Here is a 21,943-nt window from a genome sequence, read left to right as displayed (position 1 = left end):
TTTTTTGTATTAAAAATCTATTTTTATCACAATGTTTTATGATTAAGATTATATAGAATTTTCAATGTTCTGTTGCTTAAGGTTCTGATATGCCACCAACATCACAGTTTTACTAAAATACAGTTGAGAGAATTTAAAGCTTTTCTGTGAAATAATTACACAATATTCGGATGCTGACTGGACTGATACAGTAGCCATCCATTAGAAGGAGTTCGCTTTCAAGTGGATTCCATTCGGTGCCTTCATTTGCTTTATGATTTACTCATGTAAAATGCACCATTGAAACATTTGCTGCACAACAGACATTACATATTTCAGTTAAAAGCATCAGAAAACTGAACTGAAAGCTAAAAACAGGTGGACGATATAAAAAATTTAAGGGGGTCTGAATACTTTCCGTACCCACTGTATGTCAGCTCACACTCAAAGTGTATGTCTGTCAGTGTTGCCATGAATTGATCTACTTTCATACTGCTGCCGTGGACTGTTTTTATTTTAGTCCGTGAAATCCCCCACCCCCCGGAACGTGATTTCGACCAAGGTGGGACTCCCTGGAAGCAGGGTTTTGACCACCTAAAACGCAACTAAGTTAGTTTTGGCTGTGACTGGGCTAGTTTTGTTATGCAGACCTGGCAACCCTGATGTCTGTCAAAAGCTTTTATAATGTCATAAACTGCCATGAGATGACACTACTCTCTCTCCCTCTCTTAATCGTACCTCCTCCTTTCTCTCTGCTCTTCCCTTTAGTGACAGTTCTGGCATTTTGGATGGCATCTCTGTTTGTTGACATTGCAGCGGCAGCCTCCACTTGTGTCTCCAGGACCCTAAAGTGAGAAAGACAGATGAAGTTCTGTTTCCAACTAATAAATATTAACAATTAACAATGGTTTTGAAAAACGCATTTTTAGGAATCTGTAGGTTGTTGTAATTCTGGCTTTGTATAACTGTTGTATAACATTAAAAACTATGACCTTTCCTTGCGCGTTTTCATAAAGAGATGATACCCAATGGAGCAAGAGAGAAAAGCTTATATCCCAGTCTTGTGAAAATGCTCTTACTTTGGGCCCCCAGCGTGGTCCTCTGGTGACCCAGCAGATCTCAGTGTGGCAGACAGTACAGCGAAGCCAGTCACAGCCCTCCTTCTTCTGCACAATGATGCCGCACTGAGGGCAATGCATCGCCTCTCCAGAATTAACAAGAGTCTGTGTGAGTGATGGGACAGAAAGTTTGGGGTAAATAATAATAGAAAGAAAGAAAGAAAGAAAGAAAGAGAAATTGATCAAAAGTGACAGTAACATTCTGTTCATGTATGAGTGATAGAGGGGGGAAAAAACAAAAAGGGAGATGAACATTTATAACTTAAACTTTCAACTGCAACTGAAATACAGTGAGTTTAAAAATATGTGATCTGCTAAACACCAAACATGTGTCTGAATATTAGAATGACGAGTAAGGAACAGGATGTTGTCACATGACAAAGGGCCTTTCCTAACATGAGCTTTGATATACAAACAAGCCTCCTTCTTCTGCACAATGATGCCGCACTGAGGGCAATGCATCGCCTCTCCAGAATTAACAAGAGTCTGTGTGAGTGATGGGACAGAAAGTTTGGGGTAAATAATAATAGAAAGAAAGAAAGAAAGAAAGAAAGAGAAATTGATCAAAAGTGACAGTAACATTCTGTTCATGTATGAGTGATAGAGGGGGGGAAAACAAAAAGGGAGATGAACATTTATAACTTAAACTTTCAACTGCAATTGAAATACAGTGGGTTTAAAAATATGTGATCTGCTAAACACCAAACATGTGTCTGAATATTAGAATGACGAGTAAGGAACAGGATGTTGTCACATGACAAAGGGCCTTTCCTAACATGAGCTTTGATATACAAACAAGGATTTGTTTGTGTTTGACCTTCAGCAGGTCTCTGGTTCTTCGAGCTGCAGAGTCATTGATGGCGCGAGCTGTTAGATCATCCTGATACTGCTTACAATTCATCCCTTCATGAATGGCCTAAGCAGAGGAAAAAAAGCCAAAGTCCTTTACCTTATATTATAATGAGAACCTAACAGAGAAAGAAAAACCTAGATGTAAATGTCATTGTTTAAGGGTTCAGTGTGTTTAAGTATTCTACATACTTTACCTTGCAGAGCAGGCAGTTGTGTTTTCTGCACACTGGGCAGTGGAAAGTGTTGACAGTATCTTCATAAACACACCAGCCGGGACAGTCTGCTGTAGCACAGTGATAACTGCCCTCACATCGAGACTCTGCAACAGACAGACCCCTCTGCAACCAGCGCTCATAATCGTCTACTGACACCAGCTGAGTGAGAAAGATAGCATAGCCAAAAAATGCAAAGCATAAATTAGTTACTTGTACTCATTCAATAAATCACTCGTTAGATTCCTATCTGATGTTATACGAAACCATATAAGTACATTATCAGGACAACAGCAGCCCTAGAATTTAGTAGGGTTATTATAGTTAACAATAATAAATGTAAAAAAAAAAATAGAAAAAGACCCCTTAAACTGATCTTTTTCAGCAAGTTGTCAAGGAAACATTTCTCATTTTCATTTAGTTTAACTTGATGTACTAAAATAACTAAAACTGAAATAAAACCGAAAAATTAAAATGATAGAGACATTTAATAGAAATATTAGGGCTGGGTAAAAACTATCGATTTCTCGATTTTAATCGATTCTCATTTTTACGAAGTAATATTGATTCTTAAATCCCAAGAATCGATTAGTCTAGTCTGTTTTCGGTTAATGAATGGAACACTGTAGCATGCCTCCCATCCAATAAATCGCAATAAGCTTTGTGCTTTGTTACTATTGATATTAAATAAAGTCTCGTTTCAAATTCTGTCCATTTTATTACAATATTCAAACAGTAAATGCAGTTTTGGCGCTGTTTAATGTGGTGACAGATTACTACAGCGTCTCTGTTCAAGAGAAGCGGCTGCGGCTGATCATCTCCTCCGCTTTAATAGCAGTTACAGCACGAAATAAACATGAATGAACATCCGAAGATGTTAAAAGAAAGAGTACAACTTACCGAAATCCATATCCCGTCTCATGTTATCGTTCAATCAGTGTTTCAATATAACAGCTTGTAAACATATGTCACGTAACGGCACATTTACCTCAGAAAAAAACACATCGGTGACCATAAACTCAGCTAGAAAAACGAACTCTAGAGGAGCATTTCGCTAAATATATGTACCATATAACATATTCATTATAATCTTTACTGTTCTTCCATATTTAATTTATTTTTAATAAATCCATCAAAACACCATGTTTATATATAAAATAAACGAATTGGAGAAACATAATTATGTAAAAGTTAGTATTATAACTTTATCATTAAAAATTTTGAGTAATTTAAGTGTGTGTACAAATCTGTTATTTTTATAGTAATGTAGTACCAAGTGACTATCATGTATATTTTACTGAATTAGTAGAGATTTTTTTTCCTTGAGAAAATTTGCCATGTACTGTCTACTTGATATATTCAAAATAAAAGATATTGAATCGAATTTAATCTATTCAGATTGCAAGCTTGTGAACCAAACTCTAATCGAATTGTAAAATGTATGCCAATACCCAGCCCCTAAATAAATAAATAAACAAACAAACAAACAAACAAACGTATATATAAATTATACTGGTTTAAATAGATGAGGCTACAAAATGACTCCCTACAGTGAGTTTTGACAGCACAGGTCATTTTAGCCAATAGCACTGTCATTGAAAGCCTTTCAGGGCATCATTGCTCCAGGTCTTCTGTCAATTGTGCTCCAGCATCATGGACAGTGTCACAACAGCAGAGTGAGAGAATGACATATAGCTACAGACACTCCTCAGTGTGTGGATCTAGCCAGAATAGACAGTGGTGTAGTTTTGTAGACAAAATAAAAGCGGTATGAATGAATGAGTTCTCACAGCTCTGATTTCTCTTTCCTGCACGATGCAGTCGCAGGCGTAGGCCTCGTCTCTGTATGGACATGCCACCTGAGGATCCTCCGACATCAGAATCACAGAGCGCAGACACTCTCTATCCATAGAAACACAGAGGGTTTTCTTAACTACTGCATGGCAATACAGAACACTAAATATCACTATGTACTGTATGTGCTACAGCAGCACACTCTCTGTCTTCCTCACTTGCAGAAGCAGTGGAGACACTCTCGGAGCAGGACTCCCTCGCCAGGCTCAAGCTCCACATAGCAGATCCTGCACTCCACTCTCTCTGGGTTAGGAACCAGATCCTGTCCGTCTATCCGCACCAGACGTGCAAAGTTCTCTCTGCGTTCTGCTTCTCTGGCCTACAGACACAGAGAGAATAGCTGTCAGAACTAAAGCAGCACACATGGATGGGCATCCATAGATAGACTATGTGAGGAAAACACACTGCATGTGCTGTTACTTCTGACTGTATCTTGAAGACTAATGTGACAGAAACAGGGTCTAAAACCTACAAGATCCCAATGGCATTTCTGAGAATTCATTAGTTTAAATGAGAGAGTTTGTGTCTAAATGTGCACACATTATAAATTTGCCTTTGAAAACAGTGATGTGTGAAATGTGCAGAAGTGTGATAAAAAGAAATCACTCACACACATTAGGGCTGTCAGTCGATTTTTAATCTGATTAATTACATGATGTGACGATTAATTAATCTGTGAAGCTGTGAAAATACCTCCAAAAGATAATTTAAAACCATTATTGTGTTAAATGAGAAAAGTATCAAGTAGACATTATGAAAGCTTTAGAAATAAATATTTTATTTGATTATGATTTTTATTTTATTATAAATATTTTATTTGATTACTGTGTGATTTTTAGATCCGTCTTTTCAAACTGAGGACAATTGAGGGACTCATACATAACAAATACAAAAGGTGAAAACATTTACTGATGCTCAAGAAGGCAACATGATGCATTAAGGGGGGTGTAAACTTTTTGAATTGGATGATCAGGGTAAATTGTACTTATTTTGTCTTCTGGGAAACATGTATGTATTTATGTAGCTTCTGAAGTGCAGTATTAAATGAAAAAAATATGACCTTTAATCAAAATAAGAAAAATGTACACATCATCCTGTTCAAGGCTCTTAATGCATCATGTTTCCTTCTTCAGCATCAGTAAATGTTTTCACCTTTTGTATTTGTTATGTACGAGTCCCTCAATTGTCCTCAGAGTGAAAAGATGGATCTCAAAATCATACAGTCACTGCTGGAAAGTGGTCAAATATACAGAAGATGCTGGAAAACCAAAGAATGTGCAGAAGATGGAGGATTTTTCTGAAGAACAACAGGCAGTTGAACTGCTCTGGACCAACAAGGGACTCATGAACAACTAACACAAAAACAGTCGTGGATTACCCAGGAAATGACACACAGTATTAATATCCAAGGGTATGTAAACTTTTGAACGGGGCCATTTTTATAAATGTAGTTATTATTTTGTCTTGTGGAGTGTATATAAACATCCATTATGTGAAATAGCTTATTCAAGACTACTAAATTTAAAAAAATAACATGCGATTTTCATGATCCCTCTTATTTTGTGAAAATTATTAGCATTTCGCATATTCTTCAAGGAGTATGTAAACTTATGAGCACAACTGTATATATATGCTAATAACAGTACATGTAGTTCATTAGAATGACTAAATACATGAACACTATAAAATAAAGTGACACCCAAATTACATAACTGCAATATATAATATGCAGTTTTCATAATATTTGTGAATACATGCAACATGAATGCAATCACTTACCTTACACGTTTAAACTGATCAACCATATTATAGTTATAATTACGACAAAGTAACAACATAAGGCTTTTAAATGTACCAGAACTGTATTACTTATATTCAGTGTATGCACACATACATAAAAAAAATACAAAAATAAAAAGTCAAGACACCCTGGTGTGAATGTTATGTACCTATTAAAAAACCTTTATTTGAGCTTGCCACATAGTTAATTTGCATAGCCATTTGTCTTTTTTAAATTCAAGGCTATTTTACACACGAGCTAACATGAAAGAATGAAGCCCAGTCATACAGACAAACAAGTTATGCTACATTACAGCCCTAACTGAACAAGACATGTCTTCCTGTTTCTTTCCCTCTCACACTGGTTAGGCCTATTCATCGTTTAGCAGATGCGTTTTATCTGCACAAATAATGCACTAACTGCCAGTCTTGATAGAGTAACTCGGGGTTAAACGCATTGCTCATGGGCACTGTGGTAATTACTAAATGCTCTTTCAGCATATTTTTGTCAACTAAAATATTATGAGCAGTATGAGCAAAAAACGCCGTCTACAACATTTTCACCAAGTTAAGTCTTTATGCTCGAGTGCAAAATTCTGTAGCAGAAAACATGTATACAACATATTTTCTTAGCATGCATGTATTTATGAGTTTGGCCCAACACAGTCAAAGGTCTTTGCAAAACTGTCCAGACAGATCTCATGAGAAAACAACTATTTAATAAAGTGGAGATTTTGTATGAATTCGTATGACGTGATTCAAAGCAAGCATGAAGGTCCACCCCTTAACCCAACCGTCAGTGGGAAATATGCATGAAAACGTACAAATAATTTCATACAAAACCATACAAATAAGCCACCAATTCGGCAAAATGTAAAATAGTTGCACGGTCTTATGACACAGGCTTTACACGTCAGACACCATTTACATGAACTATTTTTGCCTCTCTTAATTTCATCTTAGTTTCAACATCAATGCAAAATTAATGTTGCTTTTGTGTGAACAGCTGCAGTCTGCAATGATGTAGGATAAGGTAAAAGTTGGTGTTTAGTTTAGTAAACAAAAAGTGCATTGATGGATGATCCATCACAAAACTCAGTAAGTCCTTCTGCACTTAATAAAGATCCTGGGAAATTTTTTATAGTTTCAGGGATCTATAATCTCTGAACTGAAACGGTCACTTCAAAAAAATCCAAGACTAAAATCTTGAATATATGAGAATTTGAAACTATTTTACAAGATACTGTCAGACAAGATCAGACTGAACTTGTATAAAACAGGTTACGTAAATGGATGCTCTACATTCCTGCAAAAGCGGTGCAGTAGGAGTCATTTCTTACATCTACTTACAAAGATATACAGTATTATATGTCATCTGGTTGAGGCATCTGCACATTAAAAGAGTCTGTACCTGAATAAAGGTTTAAACCAAGACAATGTAACAAAGCTTTTTATTAGACCAAGTGAAGTAATGGTATCATAGATGTCTTTGCCATTAATATTATAAAAATTACTTCCTGTACGACTATTGCAGTGTTCAATTATAAAGGTGTTATTGAAATGGGTCTAAATGTGTCGCTTTTGTAAGTGGTCTAAAAAAAAAAAAGTTGCATTTGAATAGATGAGGTTGGCATGAATCAAATTCATTAACAGTGAACTGTTCAGGCATATACAAGTGCAGTATACCAGCTGTACTGTGGTTGAATTTGGAGTACGAGTGCGCCTGGTTTGTTAGAGACTATGCACTGAGAGTGTGTGTGCACGCATGAATCAGTAGTCCTGGTCGAGGTTGTGCAGTAGTGAGTTGTTGCCCCTCAGCTCCTCTCTTCTCCCTTTCTCCTTAAAAAAAAAAATAGAGACAAAAGAGAAGAGATTCAGACTGAGGAGTCAATCAGAACTCAGGCTTTATCCTACCCCCCCCAAAAAAAACCTTAGAGATGAGTGAAAGTAGCTCTTTAATAGTGGTCAGCTGTTATGGGTTTTTTAATGATTGATGATTTCTAATGATAAGTCACCAATGGCTAATATAATACTGATGTACTAAAAAAAAAACATTTTAAATGGTAACAAATGAGACGCATAAACAATTACTGAAATTATAATATTAAATATAAGCGTTCATTTAAAGTCATCATGAAATGAAAATTCAGTCTATTTTCTAAATGCATGTTATAGCTCTCATTGTGAACGATTTGTATATATGTTTTTCTTTTTTTAACCTCATAATTTTTAATCTACATATCATAACTAGATCTTCCAGTAAAAATGACTTCTGCCTCATTTTTTCTTTTTCAATTATCTGTTACACTCAGACATACGTCACAATATGAAAGAAAAGTTCTGTCACTACTAAAGTTATCACAACTTTATTGAAATTCACTACTACATTTTGAAAAAAGGCTATCAGTAAATTTTGAAACAGACAATACCGTTTAACAGCCAATACTAATATTCTCAAAATTGCTAAAATTCTATCATTCATTCTCATTCAATTTATATGAATACAAACCAAATTACTATGCCGACCTGAGGATTTTGTCCTAAACCTGGGTGTAAGCGTAGATGTAAAATGGTAGGTGTGCATGAGATGTATAAGCCAACAGCAAAAGCAACATGCCAGTCTCATCTGTTCCCAATGATTTCCACATCACAACAACAAAGTGGAATATTCCAGTGGTAGCAGGCAGAATTATTGTACAAAATGTGCTTATGCTTTCTCAATTGAATTTCATGAGCCTCACCTGTTGGTACTGCCTTATTGCTTTTTTTTCCTGTTGAATGCGTCTTAGCTCCAGAGCATCTGGTCTGTAGTTACCGGGAACAGTGTAGCCTTCAGGTCTGTCTGCGCTACACATTTCACAGCCGGGACGTGTCGGTTTATTAATATATGTACAGGTTGGGCAGGCCCATCCCAGCTACATACCCACAAAAACAAGTATTCAAATAAGCACCATAATCTCATTATATGTGTATATCTATGTATTTACATACTTGTTGCTTTTGTGAAACATATTTTCTGTTTATGTATTTCAAATATTATCAAAGGCTCAATATCGTATAAAATGTCTGCCCTTAATGTTAAAGAAAAACTTGTTTGTGTGTGCACATAATTTTGTACCTGTGTGCTTGTTCTGTTGGGCGCCAGGGCTTCATTCAACTGCGGCAGCTCAAGGTTGATGAGGTCACGAATTTCACCCAAACCTAACCTCTCTGTACCTCCCGCACTGTCACCTGAGAGGTCAAGAGGTCATAGTTGTAATAAGCAAGTTATGAGACACAGTTGCTAATTGTGCAATACTTTAAACAAAGGATAATTGAGAATAAAGTGTTCAGTTTAGTAATTTCTAATAATTTATCAGAAATATTGAGATTTAGCAATTTAGCAATTTAAAAACTGGAGGCAGAAGGCATGACTTTTAAATATGAACTGTTTGTGGTCTATGTGTAAACGCATGTTATGACTTTGACTGGTGGCCTTATTAGAGACTGGGAATACACACTCAGGGTATTATGGCTGTTATGAAGTCTTGTAGGCAGGGTGCTGTATGGTCTTGAGGCTGTGTTCAGTGCTGGCCCATTGGTAACTGCTTCTTGGTGGGGCTGATTAGTCGTTGACACCAAAGCCGGCATGAGCAAAGCACTTTCCTGATCTTGTTGGTAAAGCCCGCGACTGAGACGGGCCTGACGGGCAGAAATGAGATAAAGGAACGCAGTGTCGCCATCTTGCTGAACTCCGTAAGAAGCCAGAGAGCGGTGATCAGAGCACAAAGACTGGCCAATGACCCAGCGTTGCACGCGCGGATGAAAACCATAGTCTGTGAAGACCTTAAAGAGCAAAAACTGTGCCATTAACAAAGCTAAATGATAACTAAGGTATTTGTCAGAATCGCATGGCACTGAAAGAATGACAAGAAATAATGTTTATTTGGTTAATGTTAATCTGCACCTACCTGCTGTTTGAGAGCACCAATTGTGGAGTGAGGGACGACTTTCACTGTGACACAACAGGAAGAGGATGCATCTTCTACTACCACAGCCAGGCTGCATGATAAATCAATGCATTAGCTGAGATCAGAATTGTCAAAATGTGTGTTGACTTGGCATAAATTATAATTCACTTTCTTCTGTGGAACATAAAAGAAGATAGTTGGTCCATTCTGCAGTACAGTATCTTCTTTTGTGTTCCACAGAAGAAATAAAGTCATACAGGTTTGGATCAACATTAGCATGCATAAATGACAGAATTTTCATTTCTGGGTGAACTAATAATGCTAATAAATAATACTAATAAATTTAGTAAATAAAATACTTCATTTCATTAATGAAACATTATTAACAAGCAATTGAAATTTTTTTTGATCACTTGCTGCTTTCTGTCTGGTTAGGACACATTGTTAAACTGAGTGGGTGAGTGTCTGTAATCATGAAATTTACCTAATTTCAGTGTCTGTGTAATTTCGTTTAGATGGCTGAATGCTCAGAGCAGCTTTCTGTTTGGCTAAAGATGATGCACAGACAGATGCCGCCCGAACATCACCTGCCTCTATTGCGCTAACCAGCTCCGCACATATCTCCTCTAGAGAGAAAAGTAGAAAGGATGAAAATGTATAAGGACAAGAATGAGAAAGTTGGATGGTTAAGGAGTGCGATAGAAGGAAGAATCGGAAATGGAAGGAGAACAAGTGGGTGAGGCAGAGATATTTGCATCAACATAATAGACAATTGACACTTTGTTTATTGTTTGGCAGCTGATCGTGAACAGAAAATTAAAACAAGGGCACAATTGGTTACCTGTGCGTGGCATGGGTGCACTGCTCTGCGTATCCAGAGGCTGAGGAGGTAGCTGTCTTTCTTCAGTGGAGGAACAAATCGCCACTGAAAAGATGAGCAAGAGACACAGTGGTTTAAAAGCCCCGGGGGAAAAAAAAATAAGGAAAAGTCAAAGGAAAAGCAAAGCCAGTAGATAAAACTAGAGGTAATAAACAATTAAGCCAGGTGCACACTATACAATTGTAGCGGTGGCGGGCCCAAAGAAAATTTTATCAGTAGATTAAAGGGAATTTATATATAAAAAAATAATAATTAAACAATTTGATCGAATTAGTTCGGGTGCCAGACAAGCTCAATCTTCTAAAATACCACTGTTTTCACCCAGAATAGCTCTTTAAGCCAACAGTTACAAAATTATTTGAATCAGATTCCCACACAAAGAAAGTTCAGTTTTCAGATAAATAAAACTGAACTGAACTGAACTGAATAATAAAGAATCAAACAAACAGAGAAAAACTTTGCACTTTGGGTTTAAGTTCAAATTAAACTTCAGTTTCAGAGTTACATTTTCAACAATCAATAAGGAATCAAACAAAAGTTAGTACTTTGGTTTAAATAGTTTAAATGCAATCTCAGATTCACATTATTATTTTCAACAATCAACAAAAAAGTCAAACATGAACAACAAAACTAGCACTTTGGCTAAATTCAAATATAGACTTTCCACCATTTTTGTAGTCCAAAAATACTAAAGAAAACAATCAAACTTAAAAGAAAATGACAGAAGGTGCCTCTGAGGTAGTAGTATCACTGATGCTTGTAAACCTCGGCAGATTCAACACTCCCTTGAGCAACAATATGGCGTAGAGCAGGGGTGTCAAACTCAATTCCTGGAGGGCCGGAGCCCTGCAGAGTTTAGATTCAACCCTAATTAAAAACATCTGATCCAACTAATCAAGTCATTTAGGCTTATTTGAAAACTACATGATTAATTGAGTTTGACACACCTGGAGTAGAGTGAAAGTAGTAACAAGAAAAAAAAAATAGAACAAAAGAAACAAGGAAGAAAACATTAAATAGAAAATTCTTACATCACACTTCTTAGATCACATTAAACATTATTAAACACTTGATTATATTTGTACTTGAATCACACTAAACAAGTATGATCACTAAGTGCTTCATGAACGTCCATGCGTTCCTCCAGAGAACGGACTGAGATATCATTTAGGAGGATTACCCAACTGCCCCGCACTGCAATGCTAAAAAAAAGCGGCTGTGCCGTTATGTAGTGTTGCCTGCACTGGCCATTATATTTGCCGGCGCTGCCGCAGTGCGTCACCCTTCTATGACAAGCACCGGCTGTGCCATTGTCTTTCATACAGATGTGTGAAATTGAAAGTAAAACGTGTGGCCAAGTATGGTGACCCATGCTCGGAATTTGTGCTCTGCATTTAACCCATCCAAGTGCACACACACACAAACCATGAACACACACCCGGAGCAGTGGGCAGCCATATTACTGCAGCGCCCGGGGAGCAGTTGGGGGTTCGGTGTCTTGCTCAAGGGTCTCACCTCAGTCTTGGTATTGAGGGTGGAAGAGAGCGCTGGTTATTCACTCCCCCCACCTACAATTCCTGCCGGATAGGAGACTCGAGCCCACAACCTTCGGGTTACAAGTCCGACTCTCTAACCATTAGGCCACGACTGCCCCCACTGTACACGACTGCAACACTGTAGTGTTGCATACACTGGCCACTATGAGTACTATGATGTACACTGGCCACTAACTGCTATATCTGCTGGCGCTGCAACAGCGTGTTACCCTTATATGATAAGCACCGGCTGTGCCGATGTCTTTCATACAGATGTGTTGCTTACACTGACCACGATATGCTGGCGTTGGCTGTGCCACTCTCTTTATACAGATGTGTAATGTTGCTTACATTGACCGCTATATCGGCCGGCGTTACAGCTAGCATAGCTCTGTGCGACTGCATGTAAAGTGTCTTTAAAAAAAAAGCCCAGCTTCAGACTCTTGCATAGAGCCTGAGGCCCCAGTCCACACGCGTTTAGCTGTATACGCATACATTTTGTATCGTATAGGCGTTTCGTCCAGACGGATCCACGTTTTGGGAGAGTGAAACCAATATTTTTTGAAACCGGGTCCCTTGCGTTTTCGTGTGGACAGCGAATCCGTATATTTTCTGAAACGATGACGTCATCAGCCCACGTCTCGCCCCTAGTCAAGCCCAATTTATACTTCTGCGTCGAACCTACGCCGTAGCCTACGCATAGACGCACATTCTACGCCGTAGCCTACGCATAGACGCACACCCTACACCGTAGCCTACGCCGTAGACTGACGTGCACCTCTCCAAAAATCTAACAGCGCGTCAATTCTACGCGGACCGCAAGCACTGTGATTGGCCTGCTAGAACCCCTCCCTCCATGTACTTGAGTTTTGTGTGTACTTTAATATATTTTAATGTTACACCTTCTTATATAAAATGTTTAAAAAATAATAATAATTGTCTTATCATTTATTATGCTACATAGCAGACTAGCGGTTTGCATGTGTACTGCACGTCGACGCGGACAACACGCAGAAGTATAAATGAAAACTGACACATAGCCTACGCTGTAAAGGCTACGGCGTAGGTCCCACGCAGAAGTATAAATCAGCCTGTTCCATGTTCGTTTGTATACCACGCGCAAGGTTTATGCGCATAGTCCAAGTTTTCTTCTCTATTTTTAGTGTACCTCTGTGGCAGAATTACAGCGCCACATACTGGTCTGGCATGTATACTACATTGTTTTGTGTCGGTTTCGTGTGGACCTTCTTGAGACGAGGTGAAAAAAAAAGATCGGATAGGGAAAGCTCTGGCTTCGTGTGGACGTAGTCTGAGCCAGCTGTGAAATCAGAGAACTTGTGGCCGAAATGCCATCCGTTCGGATGAGGAAAGTGCCGCATAGCGTTATAGTCGGAACGACAATAAAGTCTACCCGCTATTACTCTTCTCTCGGTTTCCCTGCCTAATGCAGGCACTATTGGTTGTCTTTGTGCTATGGTTGTTTCACTGTGCAGAGTGACAAGATGGAAGACAGAATACAAGAGATACTAGGCTGTAGCCTGTCAGTATATTCTTTCTCTTGCCCCTTGCCTTAAAGGGATAGTTCACCCAAAAATGAAAATTCTGTCATTAATTACTCACCCTCATTTTGTTCCAAATCCATAAGACCTCTTCATAAGATCTTTGTTCATCTTCGGAACATAAATTAAGATATTTTTAATGAAATCCGAGAGCTTTCTGACCCTCCATAGACAGCAAGGTAACGACCACGTTCAAGGCCCAGAAAGGTACCAAGAACATCGACAAAATGGTCCATGTGACCATCAGTGGTTCAACCGTAATTTGATGAAGCTATGTTAATACTTTGTGCGCAAAAAAACAAAAATAGCAACTTTATTCAACAATTCTTCTCCCCCGAGTTACCATCTACTGCCATTATCGAGAGTAACACAACGCATGCGTGTGCTTTTCTCTGCTCGTAAACAAGGCGCAGCGCATGCGTCGTATCACTTTCGATAATGAGTCGTTATTTTTTATTTCTTTGCACACAAAAAGTATTCTCGTAGTTTTGTAAAATTACGGTTGAACCACTGATGTTACATGGACCATTTTAACGATGATTTTACTACGTTTCTGTGCCTTGGCTGTGGTAGTTACCTTGCTGTCTATGGAGGGTCAGAGAGCTCTCGGATTTCATCAAAAATATCTTAATTTATGTTCCAAAGATGAACAAAGACCTTACGGGTTTGGAAAGTCATGAGGGTGAGTAATTAATGACAATTTTCATTTTTGGATGAACTATGCTCCATATAAAAGACACAGACTGCCCCGTCTCAACAGTGTAATGCTGACTACCTTGCAGGCTTCAAAACGCTCAGCGTTATGAGTGCATTGTCAGAACACTCCCTCAGACCATTCGCACTGTAATGTTATCTGGCACATTGGGACTGCTTCAACTATGGTTGAAAGTGTGCGTTCCTGCACGGGCTCCACACTTGAGCTTAACGTGCATCTTGGTGACTCACAAATGCCTAGAAGCGCTGGCCCTCTGGGGAAGCACAGCCTTTTATGACAGCAGCCTTGTGCGATGGTTGCCCAGAATTCTGTGCCTGGACAGACAAGGAGAAAAGGTACCTGATGACCTGCCTGGATCTGCCTGGTTCTCGGAGCAGTTCACCTGTTTCTAGGTCTATCACAAGCATGTTCTCATTCGCATGGACAACATGGCGGCCATGGTGTTCATAAATCACCAAGGTGGTTCCCGTTGATGAAGAGGGTGATCTTCTCATGCTCGTGATGAGCCTGTAGACATGGGCAGACCAGCACCTCCTGTCTGTTGAATTGTCTGTATCCCCGCCATCCCAAATCGCGGGGCGGACATACATCGAGGCACAAGGCACACGCAGCCCTGGTTCTCGGGACCTGAATGGCTAATTTTATTGAGGAGAGATCCCCTCTCTCAAGCGAGCGACTGAAGTCTGGCATCCAGCACAGACTTATGGAATTTGCGCATCTGGCCACTCAACGCAGTTTGCCGACGTCAGACTCACTGTCACAGCATGTGCAGAAGACATTCAGAGGCGAGCGCACTGTTTACTAGGCATCTCTACGCTCATAGGTAGAGAGCCTTGGAAAATTGTTGCACTTCGAAAGGCCAAGACCCTGTCAGCTGCCCGTTTTTAGTAGTTTTGTCTTTTCTACAAGTGTTCTGATGACGGCCGTATGCCCTCCACGCTCAAGTGTATGTAGCTGTCATATCAGTGTTCATTCTGACATTGATAGGTTGTCAGTGGGGAGTAATGATTTAGTGATTAGATTTCTATGGGGCGCGAGGCGGCTGCAACTGCTGTGATATTGTCTATGACAGCGGTTTTCTGATAGTTTTGAAGTGCTGCGTCTCACCGCTTTATATCTTGCCGTTGTGTGCACGCACATACAGCAGTTCAGTAGACCCACCCTCCCTCTCCGAGCTGTCCGCAACATCGAGAGACTATCTCGAAAGGGAACGTCTCTGGTTACTGACATAACCTTGGTTTATTCAGTCAACAGATTCTGATGAAATGCCGCTCAGCACCGCTTATATAGGGTACTTTCCCCCCCTCCCCCGCATATATGTGTTTTTAATGAGTCTTGACTGTCGTACAGTCTGAATTAATGACAATTGAGACCCCAGTGTAACATGGCTTATAGCTGGGCTCATGTTTTTACAACAATTGTAATAAGTCTATTTTAAATTGTCCAGTGTGTACCCGGATTTATAAATGAATGAATGAACAAAAGTGACAAACTACTGGATGAAAGAAGAAGGAGGCCAAACCTCTGTGTGCCTCACGGAGTGATGACATCACCACAGTGGCCCACTCCTGTGCTTCCTGCTCACAGCGGAAGTTGAAAGTGATACGATCGTGTGGTGGTGTTGCCAAACTCAGTTCATGGCACTGTGGGGACTTGACTTCATAGCGAACAGTCTTGAGGTCGAACTCAGCAACGGACTAAATGAAAATAAACAGAGAGACACAAAAACTAATGGAGTTAATTTACTTTAACATAATTCAGTGATTTCACTACTAAAACAATACAGTCCAGGAAATATCAATTTCTCACAAGCAAATAAATGACCTAGCCTATTTAAAACTTACTATCTACTAACTTTTTTATCATCTAACTCCTTTTTTTTCAGTATTATGAGCTATCAGATATTTTCATTAAATTGTTGTTATTTTTTAATCTGATTATAATTAATCATTGTGTACACAAGAGCTATCTTTTCAAAACAACATTATCAGGAGTGTGAGTGTAATGAGATTTCAAAATGATAGCAGGACTCAAATGTGAAATAAAATAATTTTATATTATTTCTGTTTGGGATCTCAAAGACCCTGGGTCTGTATGAATATTCACTTGCTACAAATCTTGCACTACCTCTGGATACATAATCGGTCATAATGTGCCCAAATAATACAATCCTAGACAACAACCACATTTTTGAAAGTGCATGTCTACTTTGTTGCAAAACAAAAGGATAAAGAATTAAATATGAAACATATTTGAAATTAACTAAGTTGAAATTTTTATTAAGAGTCCAAGTACCGAAGGTGCCGGAACTCTATTGTATTTGTACTGATTTTTAGGGGTTCAAGCACGAAGCGCTGAAACCCTATTGTAATTGTAAGGATTTTTATTATGAGTGGTTCAAGCGCAAAGAGAATATGGGGAGACATCGACAAGGTATGGCCCCGATTGGCCAATAGGGAGCGCTACAGTGATTGAACACGTAGACCGTTTGTTGTAGAGTCAAGTGTCTTATATTACTGGAATCCTTGGCTCAAGACAAACAAAATGGCTTTCTCCGATTTCATTTTCGTCATTAAAATTTTCCCGCCATTTTGGATTTTCTGAAAAATCGACTTTTTCGAACTCCTCAAAGGCCACTTGTCCGATTCACTCAAAACTTGACATGCATCATCTAGAGACCCTCATGGCAAAAAGTTATCAAAAAAATTTCGATCTGTGATTCACACTTGCAACAGGATGCCAAAACATTCAAAGTAGGCAGGGCCACTTTTACTAAAATGGCTATAACTCTTGAATGGAATGAGATATTTTCACCAAACTCAGAACACGTATGAATTAGCTCAATCTTTGAACAAATTAAACGAATTGGGAAGTCTTAGCAATTGGTGGCACTGTAACAGGGAAAAAACATGAAAATGGTTGTAACTATGCAACTGTTAATCTGATTGACTTTAAATTTGGCACACAGTGTTTTTCGTATCTCGAAAAATATGGCCGCCATCGGCCATTTAAGTTTGAGAACCCATTAGACAAGGTTAACAGAGGCCGATCGTAACAAAACTCAATGGACCTGTTTGACTCATTTCCCTAGAGGTCTGAGAAATTTGAAAGAAATCAGCCACTAGATGGCGATATCAGGTTTTACGCATTCTATATCACACAGTGTTTCACACGTACACACATTATTCATATCATATGTTAGATTTCCTCATTCTGAACGACTTTACCTTTAGAACCACTGCTGTCAATCAAACAGTTCATTAAATATTTGACATTATGTAAAAAGGCTACTTTTTCAAACTTGCCCTAGAAGGTTCGTCCGGTTTTCACCAAAATTGATACAGACCATCTTCAGATGGTCCTAACAAAAAGTTATCAAAAGCTTTTTGATATACCAAACCGTAGGCCTGTCACAATAACAACTTTTTGTTGTCCGATATATTGCACCAGAAATAATTGCGATTAAGCGATATTATTGTCATTTTAAAGACTGAATATATAATCATAAAATAACATCAACAATTCTGTGTTTTTCTGTCAATATGGGGTGCTGTGTGTACATTAATGAGGAAAAAAAATTAACTTAAATGATTTTAGCAAATGGCTGCAATATAACAAAGAGTGAAAAATTTAAGGGGGTCTGAATACTTTCCGTACCCACTGTATATTGCGCGATATATTGATTATTTGCGACACGCCTACCCAACTGTTCTTGAATAATGCATGAATGAATTTGACGAAGAGCTCGCCAAAGTGGACATGAGGCTATTGCCTTGTCCAAATACCCACACTCACGGTCTTGGCTACTTGAGAGCGCGTGCGCGCAACAGGAAGTAAGTGCGCAAGACTGTCCAAGGTCTTAAAAACGCCAAAGCGCAGTGCCCTTAACGCACACTAAATCCACACCATCTCGAATACAGCTCCGGAGTGGTATTCGAGGCTTAGTGTATACCATCATACATCATGTTCTGAAAATAAATCTTGACTTTTTGCCGAGATTTCGCGAGAGGTCACGGAAACCTTTCCAATGTATGTTAAATATTAATAATTAGATATTACAATTTGGTAGTAAAACACATTGCACGTTTTATTGTTGCAAATGAGTAGTGGTGATATTTCATTTGTACAACATTTGCAACTGCATTTTATCACTTAATTAGAAGCACCACAAAATTAAATTGTGTCATCTGTTATAGTGACTACTGAACAGACATTTAGAAGTTGATTTTAAAATGCAAAGTATTGAAAATAAAAATAAATCTCTGTAAACACTTGCATTTTTACAACACTATAAGTGTATCCCATCAGGTAATGAAAAGTTTTACACACACTTGTGGTCTTCATGCTCACTTGAACACTTGGACCAAAAACAGGAAATATGTCATATAAGTAGTCAAAATGGTCAAGTGCAAAGACTGCATGTGTGGGTATTTGGACAAGGCATATATCTCCTCAATGCTTTATCGGATTCAAACCAAACTTGGAGTTTGTCCTGAGGTTACCTGCAAAGTTTTGACACAGTGCCACCTAGTGCAAAATGGATCTAAGACTGTTTCTCTGCAATTCTTTGGCATATTGGCACCAAAAACTATGCGTGTCATCATCACACCTAGTTCACCAGACCACATTAATTTGGGAGCAGCGCTACCTATTTGGTCAAAATTGATAAATCATTAAATAATATTTCTAGTGATTTTATTTATTAATTTTCAGCCTTTCTGGGTAAAATCATCTTCAAATGTCTATAATTGCTCAAAGGTCTTAAAACACTTGAACCCCGGTAATTGCTGCTTGTACTTGCAGCTATATTCTCCTTCTTATTATTCTTTTTCTGCCCTAAAAGTGTCTGGCCAGCCAAAACCGTAAGTCCTAGAAACACCAAATTTGGCAGGATGGTCCCAAATCTCCCCCACTACTCAGATGCCCTGGGTGCTTACAGCAGTTTATAAAATGTCAGTCATTAATATCAATGGAAATGAGAGATGAAGGCCGTAATACTAATGTTGTCCACCAGAGGGAGGCACAAAACAACAAATTCTTTTAGATCACAGTTTAAAATCTGTGTAAATGGTTCAATAGATTCAAGGTAGGATATGTGATTTCGGAAAGGCTAGCAACAGCAATCTAGCTTTGAAAGCAAGATCCCCACCCACCCTGCATAATCCCTCTTCAAAGCCACGCCTCCTCCAAAACACATGAAAGCTCACAGGCAGACCAGAGGCTAACCAGCGACACGATGAGAGACTGCATTGGTGGAGGGTTGAATGCAACGCTGTCAGATGACCTCACTTCTCATTCATCGGTAAGAAACATTACAGTACAAAGCGCGTAATATTACAATAATAACACCTTTCATTGTCACTGGAACATGCTGATGACATATCATGTCTGAGGTATGCAAAATACATATTTTGACTGGCAGGGGGGACAGCCTATCGTAATCTTCGGACCGAACATTTTGATTGGACGAACATTTTATGGTCCTACGCCTTCCACAGATTATATAAATGCATATAAATAAATTTAGACCACTTAACTTAGTGATTGCTATCGGGATGTGAAGAGACTTTCAACCAGCATAACAAAAAATTTTTCTGAACCAAATCACCTGCCCTTCCTTTAACTATGCATTACATTCACTATTAGGGTTGGGTGATGTCTACCAAATTGGCATCGGACGATGTCTACAGTGAAACATTAGGGGTGTGCCCGAAGCGTGAAACAAATAACGCGTTATATGGAGCCACTAAAAGGTTAGACGCTTGCTAGCGGTAGCCTGTTGCATTACAGTACATGAAAGTTCACTTACCACATACACAGAGTAAGGAGAAATGTCTGATAGGACGTACAACATTTGCAACTGCTTTTTATCACTAGAAGCACCACAAAATTAAATTGTGTCATCTGTTATAGTGACTACTGAACAGACATTTAGAAGTTGATTTTAAAATGCAAAGTATTGAAAATAAAAATAAAGCTTTGTAAACACTTGCATATTTACAATACTATAAGTGTGTCCCATCAGGTAATGAAAAGTTCTACACACACTTGTGGTCTTCATGCTCACTTGAACACTTGGACCAAAAACAGGAAATATGTCATATAAGTAGTCAAAATGGTCAAGTGCAAAGACTGCATGTGTGGGTATTTGGACAAGGCATATATCTCCTCAATGCTTTATCGGATTCAAACCAAACTTGGAGTTTGTCCTGAGGTTACCTGCAAAGTTTTGACACAGTGCCACCTAGTGCAAAATGGATCTAAGACTGTTTCTCTGCAATTCTTTGGCATATTGGCACCAAAAACTATGCGTGTCATCATCACACCTAGTTCACCAGACCACATTAATTTGGGAGCAGCGCTACCTATTTGGTCAAAATTGATAAATCATTAAATAATATTTCTAGTGATTTTATTTATTAATTTTCAGCCTTTCTGGGTAAAATCATCTTCAAATGTCTATAATTGCTCAAAGGTCTTAAAACACTTGAACCCCGGTAATTGCTGCTTGTACTTGCAGCTATATTCTCCTTCTTATTATTCTTTTTCTGCCCTAAAAGTGTCTGGCCAGCCAAAACCGTAAGTCCTAGAAACACCAAATTTGGCAGGATGGTCCCAAATCTCCCCCACTACTCAGATGCCCTGGGTGCTTACAGCAGTTTATAAAATGTCAGTCATTAATATCAATGGAAATGAGAGATGAAGGCCGTAATACTAATGTTGTCCACCAGAGGGAGGCACAAAACAACAAATTCTTTTAGATCACAGTTTAAAATCTGTGTAAATGGTTCAATAGATTCAAGGTAGGATATGTGATTTCGGAAAGGCTAGCAACAGCAATCTAGCTTTGAAAGCAAGATCCCCACCCACCCTGCATAATCCCTCTTCAAAGCCACGCCTCCTCCAAAACACATGAAAGCTCACAGGCAGACCAGAGGCTAACCAGCGACACGATGAGAGACTGCATTGGTGGAGGGTTGAATGCAACGCTGTCAGATGACCTCACTTCTCATTCATCGGTAAGAAACATTACAGTACAAAGCGCGTAATATTACAATAATAACACCTTTCATTGTCACTGGAACATGCTGATGACATATCATGTCTGAGGTATGCAAAATACATATTTTGACTGGCAGGGGGGACAGCCTATCGTAATCTTCGGACCGAACATTTTGATTGGACGAACATTTTATGGTCCTACGCCTTCCACAGATTATATAAATGCATATAAATAAATTTAGACCACTTAACTTAGTGATTGCTATCGGGATGTGAAGAGACTTTCAACCAGCATAACAAAAAATTTTTCTGAACCAAATCACCTGCCCTTCCTTTAACTATGCATTACATTCACTATTAGGGTTATGTGAAGAGACTTTCAACCAGCATAACAAAAAATGTTTCTGAACCAAATCACCTGCCCTTCCTTTAACTATGCATTACATTCACTATTAGGGTTGGGTGATGTCTACCAAACTGGCATCGGACGATGTCTACAGTGAAACAT

At 38.7% G+C, this 21,943-nt stretch overlaps 1 protein-coding gene across 1 annotated transcript in view; it reads right to left on the bottom strand.

The window, feature by feature from the left end:
• Window positions 1-414: 414 nt before the first annotated feature.
• The window catches only part of LOC107739381 (ranBP-type and C3HC4-type zinc finger-containing protein 1), a 24,641-nt gene continuing 3,112 nt past the window's right edge, over window positions 415-21,943 (bottom strand). The window contains exons 2-14 of the mRNA XM_016551482.1: window positions 15,956-16,130; window positions 10,586-10,669; window positions 10,229-10,370; window positions 9,745-9,835; window positions 9,295-9,619; window positions 8,913-9,025; window positions 8,536-8,709; window positions 4,174-4,334; window positions 3,952-4,063; window positions 2,144-2,323; window positions 1,915-2,013; window positions 1,059-1,202; window positions 415-824 (exon numbers count right to left, since the gene is read on the bottom strand). Of these exons, the coding sequence (XP_016406968.1) occupies window positions 744-824; window positions 1,059-1,202; window positions 1,915-2,013; window positions 2,144-2,323; window positions 3,952-4,063; window positions 4,174-4,334; window positions 8,536-8,709; window positions 8,913-9,025; window positions 9,295-9,619; window positions 9,745-9,835; window positions 10,229-10,370; window positions 10,586-10,669; window positions 15,956-16,130 (1,881 nt within the window). The 3' untranslated portion in view covers window positions 415-743. The remainder of the gene's footprint in view (window positions 825-1,058; window positions 1,203-1,914; window positions 2,014-2,143; window positions 2,324-3,951; window positions 4,064-4,173; window positions 4,335-8,535; window positions 8,710-8,912; window positions 9,026-9,294; window positions 9,620-9,744; window positions 9,836-10,228; window positions 10,371-10,585; window positions 10,670-15,955; window positions 16,131-21,943) is intronic.

This window comes from Sinocyclocheilus rhinocerous, unplaced genomic scaffold (assembly GCF_001515625.1).
Source record: "Sinocyclocheilus rhinocerous isolate Xijiao unplaced genomic scaffold, SAMN03320098_v1.1 scaffold371, whole genome shotgun sequence".
Classification (NCBI taxonomy): Eukaryota; Metazoa; Chordata; class Actinopteri; order Cypriniformes; family Cyprinidae; genus Sinocyclocheilus; species Sinocyclocheilus rhinocerous.
The sequence above is the reverse complement of the archived record's forward strand: the minus strand, read 5'-3'. Positions and strand labels throughout refer to the sequence as shown.